Source organism: Grammomys surdaster, unplaced genomic scaffold (genome assembly GCF_004785775.1).
Source record: "Grammomys surdaster isolate TR1022 unplaced genomic scaffold, NIH_TR_1.0 133, whole genome shotgun sequence".
Classification (NCBI taxonomy): Eukaryota; Metazoa; Chordata; class Mammalia; order Rodentia; family Muridae; genus Grammomys; species Grammomys surdaster.
In genome coordinates this window covers 1,027,798-1,050,319 of record NW_021604591.1, presented here as the reverse complement: position 1 = coordinate 1,050,319, position 22,522 = coordinate 1,027,798, and the positions used below count along the sequence as shown (strand labels likewise).

At 42.7% G+C, this 22,522-nt stretch overlaps 1 protein-coding gene and 1 long non-coding RNA gene across 2 annotated transcripts; both read right to left on the bottom strand.

Moving 5' to 3' along the window:
- Positions 1 to 874: 874 nt before the first annotated feature.
- Positions 875 to 1,804, bottom strand: LOC114616827. Its single transcript, XR_003710697.1, has 2 exons — positions 1,720 to 1,804; positions 875 to 1,138 (listed from the first exon to the last, which is right to left on the bottom strand). It is a non-coding gene; the product is annotated as an uncharacterized LOC114616827 (long non-coding RNA).
- A 3,145-nt stretch (positions 1,805 to 4,949) lies between these two features.
- Dusp11 (dual specificity phosphatase 11) lies at positions 4,950 to 22,311 on the bottom strand. Its single transcript, XM_028762320.1, has 9 exons — positions 22,081 to 22,311; positions 19,800 to 19,875; positions 19,167 to 19,298; positions 14,426 to 14,549; positions 13,734 to 13,794; positions 12,127 to 12,173; positions 11,490 to 11,565; positions 11,116 to 11,289; positions 4,950 to 8,586 (listed from the first exon to the last, which is right to left on the bottom strand). The coding sequence occupies exons 1-9, from the start codon at positions 22,179 to 22,181 to the stop codon at positions 8,403 to 8,405; spliced, it is 975 nt and encodes a 324-aa protein (XP_028618153.1). The 5' UTR covers positions 22,182 to 22,311; the 3' UTR covers positions 4,950 to 8,402.
- Between the last annotated feature and the right edge of the window lie 211 nt (positions 22,312 to 22,522).

Genomic DNA, 22,522 nt, shown 5'->3' with positions numbered 1-22,522 from the left:
CCGTTCCAGATGCATGTGAGGCTATGAGTGCATTAGCTGGGAAGCTGAGTGTCAGGTGTAATAGAGAAGGCATTCGAACGGCTTGGCAAGACAAGGGTCCCCAGATGTGTAGGCTGCATGCTGGAAAAGGCCTTGGCCAACAAGGTGTCCTGGAAACTAACACTCAGTGCTGGCTCCCAAGAGGAACCCGGTCACAGAGCTAAGTTAGACATAAGGACAAACACGTTTCTTAATTTCTCGAGGGATTCTCTATCTAAAACACTGTGGGCCTAGTAGGTTTATTGTTTGTAAGGGACACATTTATCAGTATCAACCATCGGTATTAGAAGTGTGCCTAAGATTCATGTACCTGTCCATTATGACACAGCCCAGACAGGGAAATCTAAATCACCTTGAGGTGCATTTAGGGCAGAAATGACAAGGAGTCAGCACCATTCAGCAGGGGATAAGCAGGAGGACAGCTTCATAGATAGGGACCAGGCTGCAGCTAAGCATCTAATCCATGGTTTCTCAGCCTTCCTAATGCTGCGACCCTTGAACACAGTTCCTCATGTTGTGGTGACCCCCAACCATAAAATTATTTTGGTACTACTCTATGACTGTGATTTTCCTATTGTTATGAATCAAAATGTAACATGTGTTTTTCATAGTCTTAGGTGGGCCCCGTGAAAGGATCTTTCAATCCTAGAGGGGTCACAGCCCATAGGTTGAGAACCACTGATGTAGGTTCACTGTTGGCTCTGCAGGTGTGTACTTACACAAAGCCCTGGATTCAGTCTCCAGCACTGCCTTCCTGTCCCCCAATGGAAACAGCAATGACATTAAATTAAATCACACAAATGCAAAATGCATGAAACACAAAAGTACAGCTAAATCATGGAATTTTTCTTTTATTTAAACAAAACAGAAAGGACTTATTAAGCAAAAAAAGAACGTTTTTTGGTCGCTGAAAGGCGATCCAAAAATGTCAACTATTTTATACCTAGGTATACCTGGGGACCCTTGTTGTAATTCTTGGGTATTTTGAAGATTTTATCATGTAGCTCAGGCTGGCCTGGAACTCACAAGACTCTTGTTTCTCCCTCCCAAGTGCTTGGGACCACAGCCATGGAGCACTAACTGTAGTGTTTTTAAAAACCTGTACACAAAGAAAAAATATTGAAGAGAACGAATACCAAAGTTAAATGTTCACTTCTGATTTGCTAGAATTGTCTTAAAGTTTTTTGTTTTTGAACACAAAAGGGATAGGGGTGATTTGTAAATAGTTTCCGGATACACAATATCAGGCCACCAATATGCAATTCTAACCTATCCTGATGGTTATGGGGTCCTTCAGGAGGAAGTCGGAGCTGAATCTAAAGCCCTAACTTTATGACCCTGGGACCAGCATGTAGAGTCTGGACACTGCCCGATTCAATTCCTGGATGACATGACCTGGCCTCAGCTTAGGGTGGTAAGGCTTTCCAACAGGGTGTCTCTGTCCTCTGGGCTTTCTGCCTAGGCTCCTCCCGCGGAGGCCATCACAACTCTCCGACGCGCCTCCCTCCCAGCTCTGGGCCAGACTCTGCTCCTCCTGCTCAGTCTCGAGCATCGCCTGCAGGGGGCGCCCCAGTGCGCGCAGCCGAGAGGCCTTCCGTCCCGAGCCGCGCTCCTGAGACTATGTCGCTCTCCACTCGCGGCCTGGGAGGGCTCGCGACAAACACTGGCAAAGATACGTACACTTCGCTCACAAAACTGTCCGCAGGGAAAGAGTTGTGGCTCCGGCTGGGCAGAACCCGGTATCATCTTGCCACGCGGCTTAGATGATCGTCCCCCGGAAGCAAACCCCTGCACTTCCAGAAGTAGGGGGTCAACATCCTGAGTGCTTCAACTGACTCCTCCCCTTGTGAGGGCAGAGTGTGCTGGCGAAGGAAATAGGCTTGTCGGAACCTTCCTGTGGGAGGGATCCATGGGTGGAGGCTAGGTTGTAAGGTTTACTGAAGATTTATACGAGAGATATTAATCACTTTCTTACTGTGATAAAAGTATTAACCTAAATAAAGTGAGCACACTTTTTCCACTACTAGAGACCCCACAATCAGTTTTTACTTTGCTTCGCGTTGTCCCACCAGTCACTGGGAGTACCCCTGGACCCCACAGCCCTCCTCAGGGACTTGCTTCTGGGACTTACCTAACATTAAGTATGGTCTCTATATCCAGAGTAGGTTAGGAAGGTCATGTGTGATCCCTGAGCCTCCCAGCCAGACTACACATGCCACAACTTGTTTTCTATTTTCCTTGGTTGGGGTTTGTCTTTTATCAGTACTTTGTTTACATGGAAGGTGTCTGGTGATATGTGCAATAGTGGAACGCTAGGCTGCCGGTATAACTCTTCTAATTAGGATAGTGGAGAAAGCACACCATAAAGGGCCATTTTGAATCAGTGACTGGAGGAGGTCAGGAAGTCTTGCCTTTATCTGGGAGAGCAGCACTTTGAGCAACAGTTTAAGAATTCTGAGAAAACTGGCTTGTGGGCTTACAAACTATGTGTGAATCCTGAATTTTATGCTAATAGGCAAACCCTCTACCACTGAACTACAACCTTATTTTGCTTTTAATTTTTAAATTTATTATGACATAATAAGTCTGGTATCCATGATCTGGCATGATAGTACAGTCAAACCACATATACATCTATACAGTAACCATCTATATGAACTGGCATCCAGAAAAGGTAGTGAACACATTATAAACACTTAACAAACATATGTCAAAGGAAAAAATAAAACAAGCCATATGAAAAGAGACCCAACCTTAGTCATGGATGAAGTAAAACTTCAAAATAAGACTCTACACAAATTGATTTAGCTCAACAGGAGAAATGTAAAACTAGTGTCAAAAGACACAACTTCATATATTAAAGTTCTGAATGTAAAGTGATAAAAGCACTTTATAAAAGTTTACTGCTTTAAAAAATTGAACCCTTGATTGATAAAGTGTTTGCCTTGCAAGTCAGATACCTGACTGGGATCCCTAAAACCTACATTTAAAAAAAAAAAAAAAAGGCAGGCTGGAGAGATGGCTCAGAGGCTAAGAGCACTGATTGATCTTTCAGAGGTCCTGAGTTCAATTCTCAGCAACCACATGGTGGCTCACAACCATCTGTAATGGGCTCCAATGCCCTCTCCTGGTGTCTCTGACATCTACAGTGTCACTCATATAAATAAAATAAATCTTTAAAAAAAAAAAAAAAAAAGAAAAAGAAAAGGCTGAGTCCTGGGTCCTGTTGCTTGCTTGTAATTCCAGCTCAAGTAAGACAGAAGCAATGGAACCCAGGGTCACTGGCCAGCCAGCCTAGTTTACAGGCAAATTCCAAGGACTGCAAGACCTGTCTCTGCCCCGGCCTGCGGGGATTCGACAAGACCTTAGGGAAGGGGATGAATAAATGAAGGGACAAGAGACACAAGGAATGAGAGCAAGTCTGGGGTTCTGATCAAGCTCTGAATGTCAAGCTCTGACATGTCTCAAAAAGAGATAGATGATAGTTTGGAGCTGGGTATACACACCTTTAATCCCTGCATTCAAGAGGCAGAGGTAGGTGGATCTCTCTGAGGGTGAGGCCAGCCTGGACTACATAGTAAGCTCCAGGCCAGCCAGAGTTACATGGTGAGATGCTATGAGTTAGTTCCTGAGGAATGGTATCTGAGGTTGTAGCAGCAGCTGGACATATGAAGAGTTCACACTATCAGTCCATTTACAAAAAACAAATTTACAATGTCACAAGAGATCAGTAATTCTTTGGAAAAGCTAAACTTTCATTGTGGCTTCATACATAGACACATGTACATAGTTTCGGTTTTATTGCTGTGAAGAGACACTGTGACCATGGCAACTCTTACAAAGAAAAACATTTATTTGGGACTGGTTTACAGTTTCAGAGGTGGAAATATGGCAGCCTGCAGCAAGCATGGTGCTGGAGAAAGAACTAAGAGTTCTACGTCTTGATCTTAAGGTAGCAGACACACTAGGTGTAGCTTGAGCATAGGCCTAGGCCTCAAAGCCTGCCTCCACAGTGACAACAGTTCTTCCAAGGCCACACCTCTTAATAGTGCCACTCCCTATGGGCCAAGCATTCAAACACATGAGTTCATGGGAGCCATTCCTTTATTCATTTTATTTATTTATTTGTTTATTTATTTATTTGGTTTTTCGAGACAGGGTTTTTCTGTATAGCCTGGGTTATCCTGGAACTCACTCTGTAGACCAGGCTGGCCTTGAACTCAGAAATCCGCCTGCCTCTGCCTCCCAAGTGCTGGGATTAAAGGCGTGCGCCACCACCGCCCGGCTATGGGGGCCATTCCTATTCAAACCACCACACATACCAAAGAAATTGTAAACACCTTTAATGTATACCAATTGTATCTTTAAAAATCATTTCAAAAGCACAGTGAGACAAAATATCTTTTTAATTCAAAATAGCTAAAATTTGAGTTAGAGAGACAGCCCAGGCATTGAGGGATGGAGAGGTGGGGACAAGTGGAACTCTGACACTGGCTGGCCAGTTAGCTTACTCAGGCAAGCTCTATGCCAATAAAACACCCTGTCCCAAACATAGAACAAACAACTCCCATCTCCCAGAAAACAATGTGGAACTGGACATGGTGGTACATGCCTTTAATCCCAGCATTCCAGAGACAGGCAGGCAGATCTACACAGAGAAAAGCGGTCTCAACCAACCAAAACCAAACAACCAAAATCAAAACCAACCAACACACCTCCCCCCCCAAAAAACCCCAAAACCAAACACCGCCCCCCAAATTCCCAAGGTGGACAGTGACTTCTGAGGACACCACACACACACACACACACACACACACACACACACACGAGTGTGCACACACTACTATTTGCTAGTAAGGTGTAACTGGAACACTTATTTCTTGTTGATAGAATACAAAATAGTACACCTGTTTGGGAAAGTTTGACAATTTATTATAAAGTTAAACATACACGGCAGCATTCCACTTCAAGGGGGGGGGAGATGTTTATATAAAATCTTATATAAAAATTTTATATTTAAAATTTTAAAAAAACCCTACAGACAACCTAAATATTTTTTAACTGGTCGATGATTGAGCGAAGTGCAAGACATCTATCAGAACTCAGCAACAGGGGGAAGAGTGAGCAGCCGATCCATTCTGTAACACAGACCTTAAAGCCAGTAGCAAATGAGAAATGCCACTCAGAAGTCTATATCCTAACTTCACCTGCATAGCACTGTAGAAGAGGTCAAACAACTACTGGAGCAGCAGTTGCCAGGGCTGGGCTGATGGGAAGAGCTGTCAATCAAGAGGGGCACTGTGAGGGTGGACTTTGGGGCTGCTGTATATTCCTTGGTCAGGATGTGGAAAACCTATACTAGAAAGGAATTCATTTTAGTTTTCTTAAAAAAAAAAAAAAGTTATCTCAGAGCTAATGACCCTTCTTCCTACAGATGCAAGGGAAAGCATTATATGGCGTTCAAAAGTTGGTTCCGAATGTCATGCTGTGAGGTGGGACTTCATAAACAGTCACAACTGACCACGTTGTTAAACTGAATATAATCTTAATCCAGATTCTAAGACTTATCCCCATGTCATGCAAATATAACCCCAAACGAAACCTTAATTACTGATAAATTGTTACCTCAATATAACTGATATTGGTATTCTCAAAAGCTCCCAAGTTTTTGTAGTACGTCAGGTCAGTAAGAGCAGGTATTATCAATCAGCTTGCTTGCTTGCTAGGGCCGCCTGTCCTGTCCTCTCCGGAGGGAGCGGATTATCCACCTCACCCTCTGGCAGCCCCTCAGGGAGTCAGATCCCACGGCCTACTGTGTCCCATCCCCCTTTAGTTGAAAGTGGGGTTATATTATAAAAAAAAAAAAAAAAAGGACGTGGTGTGGTAGAGCCAGAGGTTCCATGTTCCATGTACATCAGAGTCAAAGCTTCCTACTTGGCTGGGAACTTTTTTTTTTCATGATAGGGTTTTTCTATGTAGCTCTGGAACTCCCTCTCTGGCCTGGAATTCAGAGATCTGCCTGCCTCTGTCCCCCAAAGGACTGGGATTAAAGATTTAGCTTGGGAATTTAAAGACTCATTTGCAAAGGCAAGACAGGATGTATTCTTCACTGCAAAAAGGCACTGTCATACTGTGCCACTCTGCCGTGGCACAGAAACTCTGCGTGGCACAGAACCTGAAGTAGTATATTATTTAGTACAGTGTACACAAAGTGTGCTGTGGAAAGAGATCATTCACTGGGCCAGGGCTGAGGGAGAAGACTCTCTAGAGACTGGATCATACAAGAATGCCTGGCTCAGAGACCACAGCACCGAGTGCAGCCGAAGAACAACTTTAGAGACAGTCAGTGGATGACCACAAAATTGCTAGCATTCAGACAGAGGGGTGAACAATGAAGAAAGACTTGAAAAGCCAGCTTGCAGCCAGATACAGTCCCTGCTCCAAGGTCATAAGCCATTTGACACTCTCAAGAGGAAAGGAGCACAGGAATTTGTTTTCAGGACACAATTCTGGGAAGCTGTAAGTTTTACTGGAAAGGATATTTAATTAGGATTCCACATGGGACCACCCTCCATTGTGTGGGTGTAGTAAACATGTAATAGTCAAGATATATACTGTTGTTTGTAAGAAAAAAAGAGCTAAGTCTTAGAAATTAAAATTTAGAGCTGGGCATGAGAGCAAGCACCTGAAGTCTCACTTGCTCAGGAGACTGAGGCAGACAGACTATTACTGTAGGCAAGGCTAGTCTACAGAATATACTGAATCCCTTTAAAAACTTTAAAAAAGCACCATCCTTCCACAAGGCCTATGAACTGTGTGACATGGACAGAGCCAGAACAGTGTGTGTAAGGATGAAAGTTACTTATGAGTTATCCGATGATAAAGGTGTTGGCAATCCAAAGGTAGAGGAACAGGGCAGATAGCAGAAACAATTCCTGAAGGTGGCAGAGGTCAATGCAATGGCCCTCCCCTGGCAGTGTCCTCCAGAGGCAGCTTGCTAATGTGCTCTTTGAATGGGTGCACTTCTGTACTTGCCCCAGCTTTGTCCTCTTGGTTCCTAACTGTCTGCTCCAGTTTCTGACACTGGACAATACACTGCCCCAGTATATTCTGAGGAAGAATTCTGCAGGGGAGTCTCACAGCAAGAAGCACTTTGAATCTGTTAACGTGATGAGTAGAGAAAAACTTTAAGAGCCATCACTGGAGTGCAGAGCAACTTGACTGAGAAATTTGTTGCAGGCCAGAACAGATGAACTGCTGGAACCTCATTAGGGAGAAGCTCCCTCCACATGTTCATACAGGAGAGAGAAAATAACTACTGTGTGCATCAGTTGGTCAGTTTTACAATCCTTTAGAGGCTTAAAAGATAGAAGCCAAACTGCCTAGTCCTTCACCAAACACTTGCTGTGTGTGGACTATGTGTTATGAGGAGCAACTTCCTGAGTGAGTTCTAAGGTGAAGTAATTAGCACCTCCATGTAGCCTGAAGTGTGCTCTAGAAAAGAGCACCATTCCAGCGTGGGAGGCCAGTGGACAGAGGTCCCCCACTGAGGTCCTCAGGGTCAGCACAGCCCTCAGTCTTCCCAGATATCCAGGGATGTATGACATTCCTAGTCTGCTCAACATTTAAAATCTACAGAGGTTTTCTAGCCTTCTGGACAGTTCTACCCTGTTGGTGGCAGTTACCTCGTCAAGTAAATTATAATTTAACCAGCACGCTGGTTTATCAGTTAGTTTCTTCTTGCCTAACTTGGCAATCAATCAGTCCCTAAAATTTTATACTTCTCTGTGTTAGATGCCATACCTGGCAGGTCAGTAAAAAGCTGGTCAAATCCCAACACTGACTACCAAGGAAAAAACGCTGATCAGAGTCCCACAAGGACAGAGAACAGGTGCAAAGAAAGGAACTGTCTCCTGGCTAGAGTTTTAGTAGAAAATATGAACAGTCATGGAAAACAGATGCCCTTAAAGACTGTCAGTAAGGGACACGGTAAAACACTGTAAGTCTCTGCACTACACAACACATTCCAGGCTTGAGCAATGAAAATATACAGGGAAAACAAAAGGCAATGAAAAATGTGCAAGTTTGTGTTAGTTTATCTATTTGGAATTTTTTGAGGAAAGTTGAGGCCTGGAATGGAGGTGTTCTAGACTGCCAGAACCACCAGGAGGGAGGTAAAAAGCAAGGAAATTCACCTTCAATTCAACACACATGAAGGAATAGTAAAACAGTTTAAAAAGTTAAAAATGTTCAAAAAAAAATGTTTTTAAATTCCTTTGACCTGATTTTATTAAATCATCCAGCCGTCTTCTGTCCAGCTCTGATCTCAGGTGGCCCCTACGACAGGCCAGCCACAGTGTGCCTCACAGGTTCCATTCCCAGTAGGCTGGGTAGAAAGGTCTCTGGTAACTACCAGCAGTCCACTTCTTATTGTAGGTTGCCTGACTGCCATTTGGCCTCCCGTTCCAGAAGAATCTTCTTTGTGAATAGTACTCTCCAGCTGGACCAGGAAGAGGGACAAGGCTTCTCTGATTTTGTGACCATTCTCTTAAACAAGAAGAAAGAAATCATTATCAACGTTTACATATAATAATAAGCTTTATAAAAGAATACAGAGACACTCTAATTCCACTCTCTCCTACTTAGATGACCCGAGCAGACAATCACTTCTCTCTCCTTATGTTTTATGAACTGGAACTAGGACTGGGGAGACAGACGGCTCAGTGAGTACAGCTCATACCATACAGAGATGAGGACTTGGGGCTGGATCCCCAGAACCCACAGAAAGCTGAGAAACAGCATGTGTCTAAAACCCCTATGATAATATGGGAGGCAGAGACAGGAGGATCCCAGGAAGCTGGAGGGCAGCTAGCCTGGCAGGTCAGTGGAACCACGGATAAGGTCAAAGTGTGAAAAGTGACACTCGGGTTGTCCTCATGCAGGCCCTCTCCCTTCTCTCCCCGCCCACCACAAAATCTCACTCCGTCCAATTTCCTTAGCTGCCTCTTTGGTCTCTACCCTGTTCCATCATTCCGACTGCTGTTACGGTTGGTTGTGAGCCGTCACGTGGATCTGGGAACTGAACCTGAGTCTTCTGCAGGAGCAGTCAGGACTCTCAACTGCTGAGCCAACTCTCCAGCTCCTGCTACGATTTATCGTTATAAGTTTCAATTTCAGTGGCTTTTTAAAATGTCACAGTGTGGTTATGGTCACTTAGCTGTATTCCCACTCTTAGAATCACAGGCTACTACCAGTTTTCCTACCATCAATATTTTGAGGATTAGCACCTCATAATATATACTACTGTAAACAGAGCAAGGAAATTCACCTTCAATTCAACACACATGAAGGAATAGTGAAATAGTTTAAAAAGTTAAAAATGTTCAACAAATTTTTAAAATTGTTTTGATCTGATTTTATTAACTCATCCAGCTGTCTTCTGTCACCTAGCTCTGTCTTAAGACAGTAGGATTTGAAAAGTATAGTCTTAAAATGGAGTATCAGGTATGAACATCTTTATGGTCATTAAAACTGACCCAATGCCGGGCGGTGGTGGCGCACGCCTTTAATCCCAGCACTGGGGAGGCAGAGGCAGGCGGATTTCTGAGTTCGAGGCCAGCCTGGTCTACAGAGTGAGTTCCAGGACAGCCAGGGCTACACAGAGAAACCCTGTCTCGAAAAACAAAAACAAAACAAAAAAAAAGACTGACCCAAAAGGGCTATTCCCACTCTCAGTGTTACTGGCAGCATCTTTTTGAAGGTGTGACAATGTACCAACTTGCTTTACAGATGTAGCAAGGTAACAACTATTGTTATGGGTTATGCATTTGAAAATCTCCACCTCAGACAATGGAAATCAGAGATGTGGTCTCACCCAAGATTGCACATAGTATGAATGGCAGAGTAAGGAGATAAATTCAAACCCAGCCTGACTGTCACAACCCTCAAATGCTCATAAAAACTTAAGCTAAATTAATGGCCAAAACATTTTGCAAGCTATGGTTGTTAATTTTATGTAGCATCTTGACTAGAGTAAGGAATAGCTAGAGCTCATGAGGCGTTATTTCGCATCTGTCAACCAGAGTTTCCAAAAAAGACTGAAGCATATCAAGCAGACTGAGTAAGGAAGGTCTGCCTTGCACGTGGGTGGGCAAACATTACCCGGATGAGACAGCAGTACAATACAAAGCAGAGCAAAGGCAAGTTCACCCTCTCTCCTGCTCTTCTAACCCAACTCGAAGGCTTCTCTGGTTTCCTCACAACTCCTAGACAGTCACCACGCTCCTTTGGTCTGAGCCACACTACTGGCAACCTTGGGTCTCCAACTTACAAGGGGCTTGTTGGGGGACTTCTCAGCCTACAGTGTTACACGAGTTAGTCACCCTAATAAAGGCCCATCTTATCTGCCTGCCTGCCCACCTTCCCTCCCTTCTCTATCTTCCCTTTCTCTGGAGAATTCTAACAGACAATTTTGACTCAACAGAAAATTTCCTCATTTCCCAATTGAAATTCTTTTATGATTTAATCTGCTCAAATCATGTGTAAATATCTCTATTATGATTTTACTCTCTTCGAAACCCCCTCCCCTCTCTCTGAGACAGAGTCTCGTAGTCTATGCTGACCTGGAGCTCACTATATAGCCAACAACGAACTCCTGATCAAGCTTCCTGTCTCTACCTCCCAGTGCTGGACTATGAGCATACTACCCTGAATGGCTTTGTATCTGTTGTTTAAATGACAGCCTTCTGTATGCCAAAAAAATTGAGTCTTAAAGCCTAGGGATATACTTCAGAGGTAGAAACTTGGGTTTTGTCCCAAGAATGCAAGATTTTATTTTCTAGTAGGCCCATCTAGCTTCTCTTAGATTAAGCTAATTAAAAAATAAAATAACATTTTCTTTTCTCAGCTGTGTCTGAAGAGATACACATTTTCCATCCAGTGTTTGATTTGCTAAGCAGCATGATTGACCCTGATCAGGAAGGAAATACCAACTGCTGGTCATTACCACGATGGACTTTCCCCGGGCTTAAAATACAGTTTCCACCTCAGTTCTAGGAAAGGGAGAAGCACAGGTACCTGAATGAGTATGGTGAGCTCTGGATATGAAAATTCTGGGAAGATGCCAGATGACCACCACGCCGCTTCTTCCTAGGTCCTTTGTTCACACGTTTGTTAGTGGTGTGGACTTGCTCCGTAAGATGTGCTGGGTCTTCAAGATCACCTGACCTAGATGCACTAACATTCCGGTTCCTGAAAGAGAAGTGTGCCCCAGTGTCACCAGATCCCAGTTCTATGTATTTTGATTCGTGAATATTTGGTCTCATCTCGCCACTCTTAGCTGTTTAGGTTTTGCTCAGCAAGTGAGCAAAGTGCCAGGGAAATGTGCTGCTTGAATTATATCAAAGAGGCGTCCCTAGCTACAAATCTCACCCAAGAAATGGAAGACTTACTTTTTGACACGACGTTTCTGTAGGTTTTCAATGTAGTTCTGCCTTTCTATGCAATGGCCCCGGCACCTGTTGAATACTGAGGAGTGGATGAAGATGAACCGTTAGAAACAGGTGCACCAAAAGGAATTTAGCCCAGAGAACGCAGATCAGAGCTCATATTCACTGACTAATCAGGGGATAGAAGCTCAAAACCTAATTAGCTGAAACTTACTTTCTTACTTTATTATACAGTTCATTTTTTCTAATCACCACAAGCATAAATATAGTTATTTAATGATCTTTAAGTACACTAGTTTACCTTGACTGAGTCACAGGCTGGTGCCCCTCACTACTGCAGACATGGTCCTCGTAAGCTTTGGCAGAAGGCTGCCTTGTATTCCTACCCTTGCTCTTTCTTTCCTCTGGCGCTGGAGAGCACACTCAGGCTCCACACACGCCGAGCAGATGTTCTGCCGCTGAGCCACATCCCCAGCCCCACGAGCAACACTCCTTCCTTCCTTCCTTCTCACTCTCCACTTTCTTTCTGGCATCTTATGCATCACATACATGATTTTTTCCAAAGATTGGTAAGTGGCTCTACCATTTCCACCTCTTGCTTTTATAGGAAGGGAAAAATAGTGGCACCCCTCATACTTACATTCAATTGCATCATCTGGCCTCATGCCTTCTACATCAATCAAATATCTAACAAAACAACATAATTTGGGTCACTTAAATATACGGAAAGAAAAAAATCAAAACAGGTCCAATTTCATGTACAAGTGGAGACATAGAGATCCTAAGAAAATACTATATATCAAATCCAACAGTTACAGAATGACATGCCATGACCATAAGAAAAGACTACTCTAAGACTGACTAATTTAGAAGTGTATTAATAAAGGTATTTATATTAATATAACAATATAATTAACAAAGGAAATGTACGACCAACTGGCAATGTTTAAAAGGCAGATTCAGCAGTCATTTCCATCAAACTGCTTTGTGAACTAACACACAGAAGGCTTCCTTAATATCACTGTGTATTCATCAGTAACCAACAAAACAACAGGGAAAAATAGTAATGGAGCCAAACGATATGGGCCAAAACCGGGAACTAACATCACTGTCACCTACTTTTCCTGATTTTCACTTTCAATCTACCACCAGGGTCCTGACAGTGATGACCACCACATCCTTCTACCAAAATGACCTTGACATCTTGGTCCAAGTGACCATCTACAAACACCTAATGTACAAAAACCTATTGACTCCTTGCCTCTACCACTCCTGAATATTCTTTACTCAGCAGAAATAAATGGGATTCAACACACCCCTAAAAGATGCAACAACAAAAACTCAAGCAGCTGAAACACCACTTGGCACGGCCTAGCTCTAACTCCTTCCTGCACCTGAAGCTCCGCTTCAATGCCATACTTACCGCACTGCCCACCGCCTCCGGCACAGTATATGGGATCCTATTCTAGGGGCTTGGCTGAGCCTTAAGTCCACAGTCTCTTCTGTACCCTCACTCAGTCAGTACTAGTTCAACCCTCCATGGAAATGTTCTGTCTTCTTGATGAGATAGGTCAGAGCCTCCCTCTCATTTGCTCTCAAGGAACCATGTTCCTGTACTCCTCAGCACTTGACAGTGATCTTCCTTCCTCCCTCCCTTCCTTCCTTCTTCTTCCTCTTCTAGTCTTCCTTATTTCTTCAGAGGCAGGTTAAATAAGTATCTTTGCCAACACTCACACTCCTCACACAAACTATAGCTCAGTAAAGACTTTTCGTGTGGATGAACATAAAGTCACACGGCACAGTAATTCCTTAAGAAGCACCGAAATGCATCTGAATTTAGTGCATCAGTGGATCCAAAGACACTCATACCATTTTAGTGTTTTATCAAACCCCAAACTTCTGACTTGTATGTTCATCAGCATGCAAAAAAAAACCCAACAAAAAACAAAGAAACAAACAAAAAACCAAACCAAAACCAAAAAGCAGGGCAGCCTTTAAAAAATAAGGTCTGCAAATATTTCCAAAAAGATTCCTACTGCATATTAAGTTGCAGAACTGAATGTCTACTGTACTCTAAGCCACACAGATGTGCTTATACCTACATCTGTAAAGTCTATAATGGGATTGCTGATGGCAGTCTGAGTAGAGGCAACACTGCTCAATAATTAACTCACTTCTATGGACGTTTAGATTACCACTGTAACCATACACACACTATACTATTTGACTTTTGGGTTGGAAACTCACCTGCAAATGAGGTATCCAGTCCTATTTAAGCCATGGGTGCAGTGGACACCAATAAGTTTGTCTATAAAGTAGAAAATACAGAGGTAAGAAACAAGATACACCAAAAATAAGTTATACAATTTCTCAAGAGTAAGACTTACAAGTTAGTGAAATATCGCTACTATGTTGAAAGGGACTTTAAACACATGCTATCAAGAATAACCTACCAAAGGCTCACTGTTGTGGAAATTTTGCAAGAACTGGTTAGATAAAATGATGCATACTGTAGAAGTACCACCAGGATGCATTAGACAAAGAGATCTGTCTTAATATGAAGAGGAAACTGGAGTGTGTGTGTGCTACCAGCTGACATTTTCAAAGACAACAGACCTAATATTAGGATAGTAACAATATCAAGCTGCCCTGGAGAGACGGCTCTGTGCTTGAAAGCACATCTGCTCTTGACAAGGACCCAAACTCAGTTTCCAGCACCCATGATGGATGGCTCACAACTGGCTGTAACTCCAGCATGAGGGAATCTGATGCCTCTGGCCTCTCGCAGTACCTGCATTCATATGCACATAGCTACAAGCATACACACATAATTAAAAATGGTTAAAAAAAAGTTTCTAAACCTATTCAAAATGTATAACAGAGTTCAGACAAGGAAAAGAAAACAAACAAACAAAAACAAACAAACTATAGGGACTTACCATTGTTTTTATTTTTCTTTAAAAACTCTTTAACTGCACATTTGAACTGACAGATAGTGTTATTATCAGGTACCTGATGACCAACTGTAAAAATTTTTATGTAAGAAATAGTTTCTGGCAAATCCTAGAAAGCAAAACAAAGACAAATATACATTATTTCATTTGTAAGTAGATAAGAAAGATTTAAGAAATCTGAATATAAACTGATAATGATAAACTCACTATGATAGCACTTCTGACTAAAGAGCCACTTCTTATAAAGCTGTTTCAACCAGGAAATAGAACTTAGTTCTCATTAAGACTATAGGACAGTCACTAGGTATACAGAACACACCAAATTCAATGTGAATCAGGGTGTATATATGGGGTAACTAAACATTATGTAAACAGTTCTACCTAATAATTATTTCACTCTTCTGTGCTTGCACAAAGTAGTAATGTGCTGGGCAAAAGGAGCTATGAATAACAGAAAGAACAGGGGAGGTAGTGGCTAGAGAGATGGCTCAGAGCTTAGCAGTGCTTGCTGTTCTTCCAGCGGACGTAGTTCAGTTCTCAACACCCATGTCTGATGGCTCACAACAGCCTGTAACTCTTGCTCCAGAGGATCCGGCGCCCTCTTCTGACCTCAGCCGGCACCTACATACATGCGGCAGACACTAACACAGACAGACACAGATACACAGATACACAGACAGACAGACACACATACACACACACACACAATAAATCTCAGGGGAAAAAAGAAAGGTTAGTTGAAAATCTGTAACTCTGGGTTTAAGTGGAAAGCACTATCACAAATTTTAAGAGTTCTGGCTCTGTCTACAAAAAAGCTTCCTGACAACATCAGTCTATTAGCAATAAATAGACCCGATGCTCATGTATCTGAAAAACTATCAGTATTGAATGGACACAAAGCTTTCTGCAATGGCTGAGTCAGCCTGGAACAGGAAATAGTTAACATGAGCCTGGAATGTCTTTCATGCAAAGTGATCACAAATGATCAGGACATATCAAAAGATTAGCACTGAGAAATGGTTTAATGTCGCTGAGGAGCTATTGGCAGCTGATAGCTATTTGGGGAGGGGAGGTCAGTTTTCCTCAGGGGTGTGGCCCTGGGTAGTGGGTCATGCTCCAGTAGATGGCTTTAATGCACGTGCACGTCAGCAGCACTAATGTTGGACTTGGTGGATTATTTTTAAATGCAGAATGGGGGTGGGGTGGAGGAACGGCTTTCAGGGTTGGAGCTTAAGACCTGGGCTGAGTTCCCAGCGCCCACATCAGCAGCTCACAACTACCTGTGACTCCAGCTCTAAAGGATCTGACTCCTGCTGCTAGCCTCCACGGGTTCCATCAAACATGTGGTAAACTTATAAAAGACACATAAAAGAAGAGGACATGACATTGGAGTGTAAGTCAGGAGGAATTAGCTGTGGTAATGGGGTGATTGTGATCAGAAAAGTGTATGAAGTTCTTAATAATATTGTTTTAAAAAGGTTTTAGGAGCCAAACTGAGAGGCCTCAAGTATCGAAAGGCCCTCCACCTGTGCTCCAATTCAAAAAGGCAACTACAGGGGCATTTGTAATGACAGAAAAAAATTAACTAAATAAAATTCGACTAGTCACTATTGGCAGGTATCAAGGGGCCAAGATATTACTATGAAAGATGTTACACAGAGGAAAGAATCCTGTGGACATCACTGAGTAAATAAACAAGCAGAAACTTCATTAAATAAAACATGAATGATAAAATTCACCTTGTATAGCCTGGTATGGTGGCGTACACCTGTAATCCTAGACCCTGGGAAGCTGAGGCAGGATAATCTTGAGTTTGAAGTCAGCCTGGGCTACACAGCAAGAGCCTGTCTCAAAAAAGAAAAAAAAAAGGATGATCAACTTTTTGAAGCCTCAAAGGAACTAACAGATCAGTCATTAATTAACTAGTAATACCATAAGAGACAAGCACTCATTATATGCCCCCCTAACTGAAGGACATCTGATCACTTATGAAAACGTCTTGTGTCAGGCACAGTTGTGGTCTTTCTGTCTACAAGGATTTCAAGATCAGTCAGGCCAACAAAAAAGAACCCATCTCGAAATATATAGACATGCTCAAAACTGCCATGTTAAAAGGAAAATCAAGGTAGCCAGAAAATGGTTCATAGTTAAGAGCCTTTACTGTTCTTGAAGAGAATGAGGGTTTAGTTCCCAAGACCCAGATAGCCAGTCACTGTGTGCAACTCCAATTCTAATGGCTCTGACACCGTTTCTAAATTCTGTAGGCTCCAGCATGAATGTGTTGTACACAAACTCATGCCAGCACACAAACATACATTAAAACAAGGACTTTTTAGAAAAGGAAATCAAGCTGGGAATGGTGGTCCATGCCTGTAATCACAGCACTTGGGAGGTAGAGGCAGCAGGATCAGGAGTTTAAGGCCATCCTCAGTGACTGAGAACATCCTGGGCTATATGAGACACTATCTTAAATTTAAATGAATAAATAAATAAAGGTAGGTGGAATGTTATAAATTTATAATTCCAGCATTAGAAAGACTAGGGAGACAGATCATGAGTGTTAGGTCAATGAGGGCTACATACTAGGACTGTTTCAAAATACTAGCCCCCCCAAAAAAAAACAATAAGGAAAGAGAGGGAAGGAGGGTGGGAAAGGGAAAGGAAGAGGAAACCAGAGGTTAGGGGATCAGGAGGGAGGAGGGAGAAAAGGAGATAGGAAAACAGAATCCTGAATCTGGTTGTGCCATTGGCGCAGAACAAACAGGCACGTGGAGGCACACAGCTAACATTTAGATGGTACAGCCTGTCTGGATCTCTCAAAGCAAGAATTCAAGGGCAGGGACAAAAAGAAAGAGACATGGACAGCAATGTGTAGACTTAATCAGATCAGACAACCAACCAACTGCAAACTAACAATTCTTATGACAGTTAGGAGCTATCAAATTGCATATCTGACATAAAAGAACTGATGTTAAGGAAAAAGTATTGTATCTTAAATACACGTACAAAGACATAGAGATGAATTCTATAATGTTTGAGTGTTCCACTAAAATAAAACATGCTGATGCGGTGGTGCACACAATGACTCTCTGCACACGGGAGGCAGGAGGAGGCTGCCTTTGTGGGCTGGAGACCAGCCTGGTGTACATATAATAAATTTCAGGCCAGCTAGAGCCACACCGAGACTCTTTCTCATGAAAAACAAAACAAAGAATAATCACCACCACCCTCAAACTCCCACATCCCAACATACACAGGGATAGGGGAATTCAGAAGGCAGCATGGGGTGAAATAGATAGGACCAATAATGAAATACAGCATATATGCATAACTTAAAATTAAGCCAGAAAAGAAAAAGATTCTGATATGTGTTTTAATAAATGTCAGAGACATAATTACTGAAATCATTCAGTCACAGAAAGGCAAGTATGACATGATACTGGGGCAGGAGAGATGGTTTAATGGTTAAGAGCATTGGCTGTTCTTGCAGAAGACCCAGGTTCAATTCCCAGCACAAAGCAGTTCACAACCATCTGTAATTCCAGTTACACAGGATATAATGCCCACTTCTGCCCTCACAGACACATGGCATGTCTGAGGTGCACATAATACAAGCAGACAAACACTCATACAGATAAAAATAAACCTTAAAAACATTACTGCACAGATAAGTGTAACTCTCCCACCTCATCAACGATACTTTTATCTCTTGCAGCATACAGATTACAAAAAGTCAGAACTAGTCAAAATGCAGAAAACAATTCACTGTGAGCTACTCATACAAGCCTCACATCTCAGGCTCTGAGAAGAGCTCAGGGGAGGGAGGCAGAAACAGTGTAAGAGCTCGAGGACCAGGAGGTGAAGCTGCAGGATTGTATTTTATACATATGATGGGAAAAGCTACACCCATGACATTCCAACAATATGGGTGCTTAAATAAGATCTGAACAGTAGCATCAGCTGACATGCCAATGTGGACGGGAGAAATTGCAGAAGGCCCTACTCCTAGATAAAGAACTACAGGCAATTAAAAGCGTCTGAGAAAGGGAGAATTCATCTTTAGATATAAGTATCATGAAGTGGTCAGCCTGAAAAAAGCTGTACATACAAGCAGAACTTCACGGACTCAGCAGGCTGCATCTGTGTGTTTGCACACACATGCAGCAGTAATAGAGAGTAAGAGGCTATGGATATGAAGATGGGGTTAGGAGAGGGTAAAGGGAATGACAGAATTATATCTTCATTTAAAATGGAAATGCATGTTACATTATGCTACTCGTATGAGATACCTAGAACTGGGAAACTCATTGTAATAAAGCAGTTAAGAGGTTACTATGAGGTCTGGCATATAGGAAAAGGGAGAATTAATGTTCAATGGTTACAGAGCTTTTACTGATTAAAAAGAATGGTAATAATTACTACATATTATAGTTTAATTCATGTCTCCAATCTAGTGTGTGTATGTTTTGCGCTGCTGAAGACTTATGTAGTCCAAGGTGGCCTTGAATTTGATCCTTCTGCCTTAGGCTCCTAAGATCTGGGATTATAGCCATTAACTACCATCCATGCCTGGCCTCCAATCTCATTTCAATATGAAATTAGGGAAACTATTTGCTTTTCTTTAAAAGTTATTACTATCCATGAATGAGGTTTAGTTTTTACATCAGCACAGGATGAAAACTATTAAATTACTATGATTTTTTTCTTCAGTCAGAAGTCTACTTACCTCTACTTTATAATAGCGCTGAGTATATGTCAAATCGATTATCAACCCAAGCTCTTCATTTTGTTCTTGAATTTTATTAAAAAGATCCAAAGGAGAAAAGCATTCTTCTGGCATGAGGTTTGCTTCAAATTTCTGTCCGAGAGTGAGATAAGAGTGAGAAACCTGAAGTCCTGCAGCATGTGACACATTTATTCCAGCCCCATGAGGAGAGGACACAGTGAAACCAAAGGCCTGTTTCTGCTCTTCTGGAAGCTTGCATACAATCTCTCTTCCAGTGGTGGGAAGAACAAAAGCTCACTTTGATATATACTTATTTCTGCGTTTGTGTCTCTCTGCCTGAAAGACTTCAGAGTGTCCGAGTCAACATTAAATACATAAGGAAAAAACAAGTAAAAACTTGTTCCTACTTCCCTATGCCTTAAAATCTCAATGCATTTTACAAATGAACACCTCCCCCCAGTATACTGAATTTCCAGCACAGCAACTACCATATTGATACAGTGAATACTGATTTATCTAGTTTAGTCAGGTTGACATAAAATATAATACCTTATAATTATTCCTGACTGAGAGCTAGCATTCTCCATGGGGAATTTATATTTATGAATAGATCCTGAATTAATTTTCACTTACTTTTTGCAACGGAACTTTGAAAGCAATGAAACGAGTCCCAGGCATCCGTTGCCCAACTGGGAGATAGTCCGTCCACCTGTGACACAGGGTATTTGTTAGTCAAAACTGAATGTCAGCCTTGTCTTCAAGAATAAGGCTCCAAGATAATGGGCACCTAACACACACAGAATGTCCCTTTGTTCTGCTCTACTCTTTGTCCCTCAACCTACTCATTCTGCACAAGTAGCAACCTACTATCCTTCTGTTTCCCCATCCTGAAAATAGATATGAGACAACAAAGCAGCACACAGGCTTCACAAACAATATCTAAAACCTAGAACTGTCAGAACAGAATTGGCTAACAAACCCAGCCTTGCCTCAGATACTAAGGTGATGTCAGACATGAAAACAGAAGGGAGATTGCGTCAGAGGAGGAAGAGGGCTAAGGGAGGGGAGAGGGCAACAAGAGGCAGAAAAGGGAAAGACAAACGGTGTATATTTCCCCTATGTGAAATCTAGTTTTAAATATACAATGCATATACATATAATACATATTTGAGACATGAAAACAGTGGTGAATTATTTAGGGGGAGGGAGAAACTAGCAAAATGTGGGCAGGAGAAAGGGGAAGGTGTACGTGTGTGGATGAATATGAGCAAAGTATAATGTCATACATGTAGAAAATGTCAAAACAAAACCCATATTTTGTATGGTAACTAAAAACTATTAAAAACAGCAAAGAGTAACAAATGCCTACACACTGGCTGAAAGAGCTCAGATTCAATATTTTCACTGCACTGTTTGTAGTTTCCACACCAGTGACATCAACTCAATGTGTAGAAATCTCCCCCATTCTTACAACCTGAACTTCAGTCAGGAGTCAGTGTGGAGAGTCACAGCTGAGTTGTCTATGTCCATGAATTACGAGTAAGTATGGTTCATTCATATACCTGGAGACAGAGAATGAGGACTGAGAGAAACTGGGCTGGAGACATAGTGGGCCCTAGAGCAGTGGAACCCAGTGGGACAGGCCAGGACAAGAAGTTGGCTTTTTATATTATTTTATTTATTTGTTTGTTTATTTATTTATTTATTTATTTATTGGTTTTTTCGAAACAGGGTTTCTCTGTGTAGCCCTGGCTGTCCTGGAACTCACTCTGTAGACCAGGCTGGCCTTGAACTCAGAAATCCACCTGCCTCTGCCTCCCAAGTGCTGGGATTAAAGGCGTGTACCACCACCGCCCAGCTGGCTTTTTATTTCTAAAGTCAAGCTTTATCTTACATCTATGAGCTGTCTCAAAGTTACTACTTGATACTTATCTTGTTTTACTCCACAAATAAGCAATACCTACAATTATTTTTAATTTTTAGTTAATAATTTTTATATCCAATAAAGATGATTTAATGATGAAATAAAATATCAATGATTTATGTATAACTTACTTATACTTTAGTTAATAATTCATAGTTAAATAAGTAACTATATATAAGGTATGTTACAAATGGATTGGCCAGTAGATAAACAGCTGTCTTCTGCAATATGTCAGGCAAGTTCTGCACTGGATGACGTTGGAGAATAGGTGACAGACTTTAAAGATAAACGGTCTGGGAAGGGAGAGAGCACATTATGCCCATCCTGAATTTGAGGTACTGCTCATTTGTAGACATAAAAAGAAGTCCTTACTGAAGTCAGGGAAGAGGGAGAGAGCATTCTGTCCATCCTGAGTTTTAGGTATTGCTTATTTATAGAGATAAAACAAAGGACTTGATGAATTCTAGGAAGATGAGAGGCCGATCTGGCCACAGCTTTTCTTTATTTGTGGAGATAAAACGACCGACTTTTGAAATTGAAGAAGGGAAGCAAACAGCTGCAAGTAAAGGGTTCATAGCACCTGTGAGCAAAATCGTAAAACTAGCCATTGGCACAGGCAGAGTTAGGTCCCTCAAACGACACCTCCGCTTTCAGAGTCCTGGAAGCAAAAGAACCTCTCCAGCTGGTACGAGCGAAGGGTGTGTACAGCTCCGACCGGATCTCTCACACCGCGCCCAGACAAGCTGAAGACTGGCTTCAGTCATCAAGGGACGCCTCAATACTGGCAGCCGCGCCCCACTAAGCACTTCCGCCCTGGCCCGAGCTCCACGGAGTCCCTTTGGGACAGACCTGAGACCCCAGAATGCGGGGTGGCGAGGTGTTCAGCGCGGAGGACTCTGGGAGGCGGAAGGGCGCGAGGCCAGGGAGCACGCCAAGACTCTAGGCCACCAAGGCAGTCGGAACGCCAAGCCCGGAACCAAAGCGCCTTACCTTTCTGGGATGTGATTTCTGCCCTTCTTCTTGGGTGGGGCACGGGCAGCGAAGTCCCGGCCCCGACCGCGACCATATCGACCATAATGCCACTGGTTCATGTGGGCGTACAGATGCCGCCCACCCAACGCCAGGCGTGCCAGAGCGGCCAAAGTGGCGACTTCAGGGACGCCAAAAAACGCCGCCGGATCCAAAGCGCCGGCAAAGGAACACGACGCGTCGAGACCTCGCTAGTGCGCTTGCGCCTTGCCCCGCCCTGCTGACGTCACACGTCACGCTGAGGGTAAGGTTTGTCAGCTTGCCATTGGTTCCAACAGTGCTGTGCTTAGCAGGAGGCAGGTTTTGCCGCTGTGCGAATAATTACTTGCACGTAATTATTCGGCAGAACTGCTCAGGACAAGGAACAGACAATCCAGTCCCACCCCTCCGATCCCTGCATTCT

What these genes read in the sequence shown, in the direction of transcription:
- Dusp11 (XM_028762320.1), bottom strand. Translation starts at nt 22,181, where the DNA reads ATGAACCAGTGGCATTATGGTCGATATGGTCGCGGTCGGGGCCGGGAC. An exon ending in GCCAGATGATGCAATTGAAT is followed by an intron (nt 11,566 to 12,126) that starts GTAAGTATGAGG and finishes TCCACTCCTCAG; the next exon opens with TATTCAACAGGTGCCGGGGC. An exon ending in AGCTCACCATACTCATTCAG is followed by an intron (nt 8,587 to 11,115) that starts GTACCTGTGCTT and finishes TTCTTGTTTAAG; the next exon opens with AGAATGGTCACAAAATCAGA.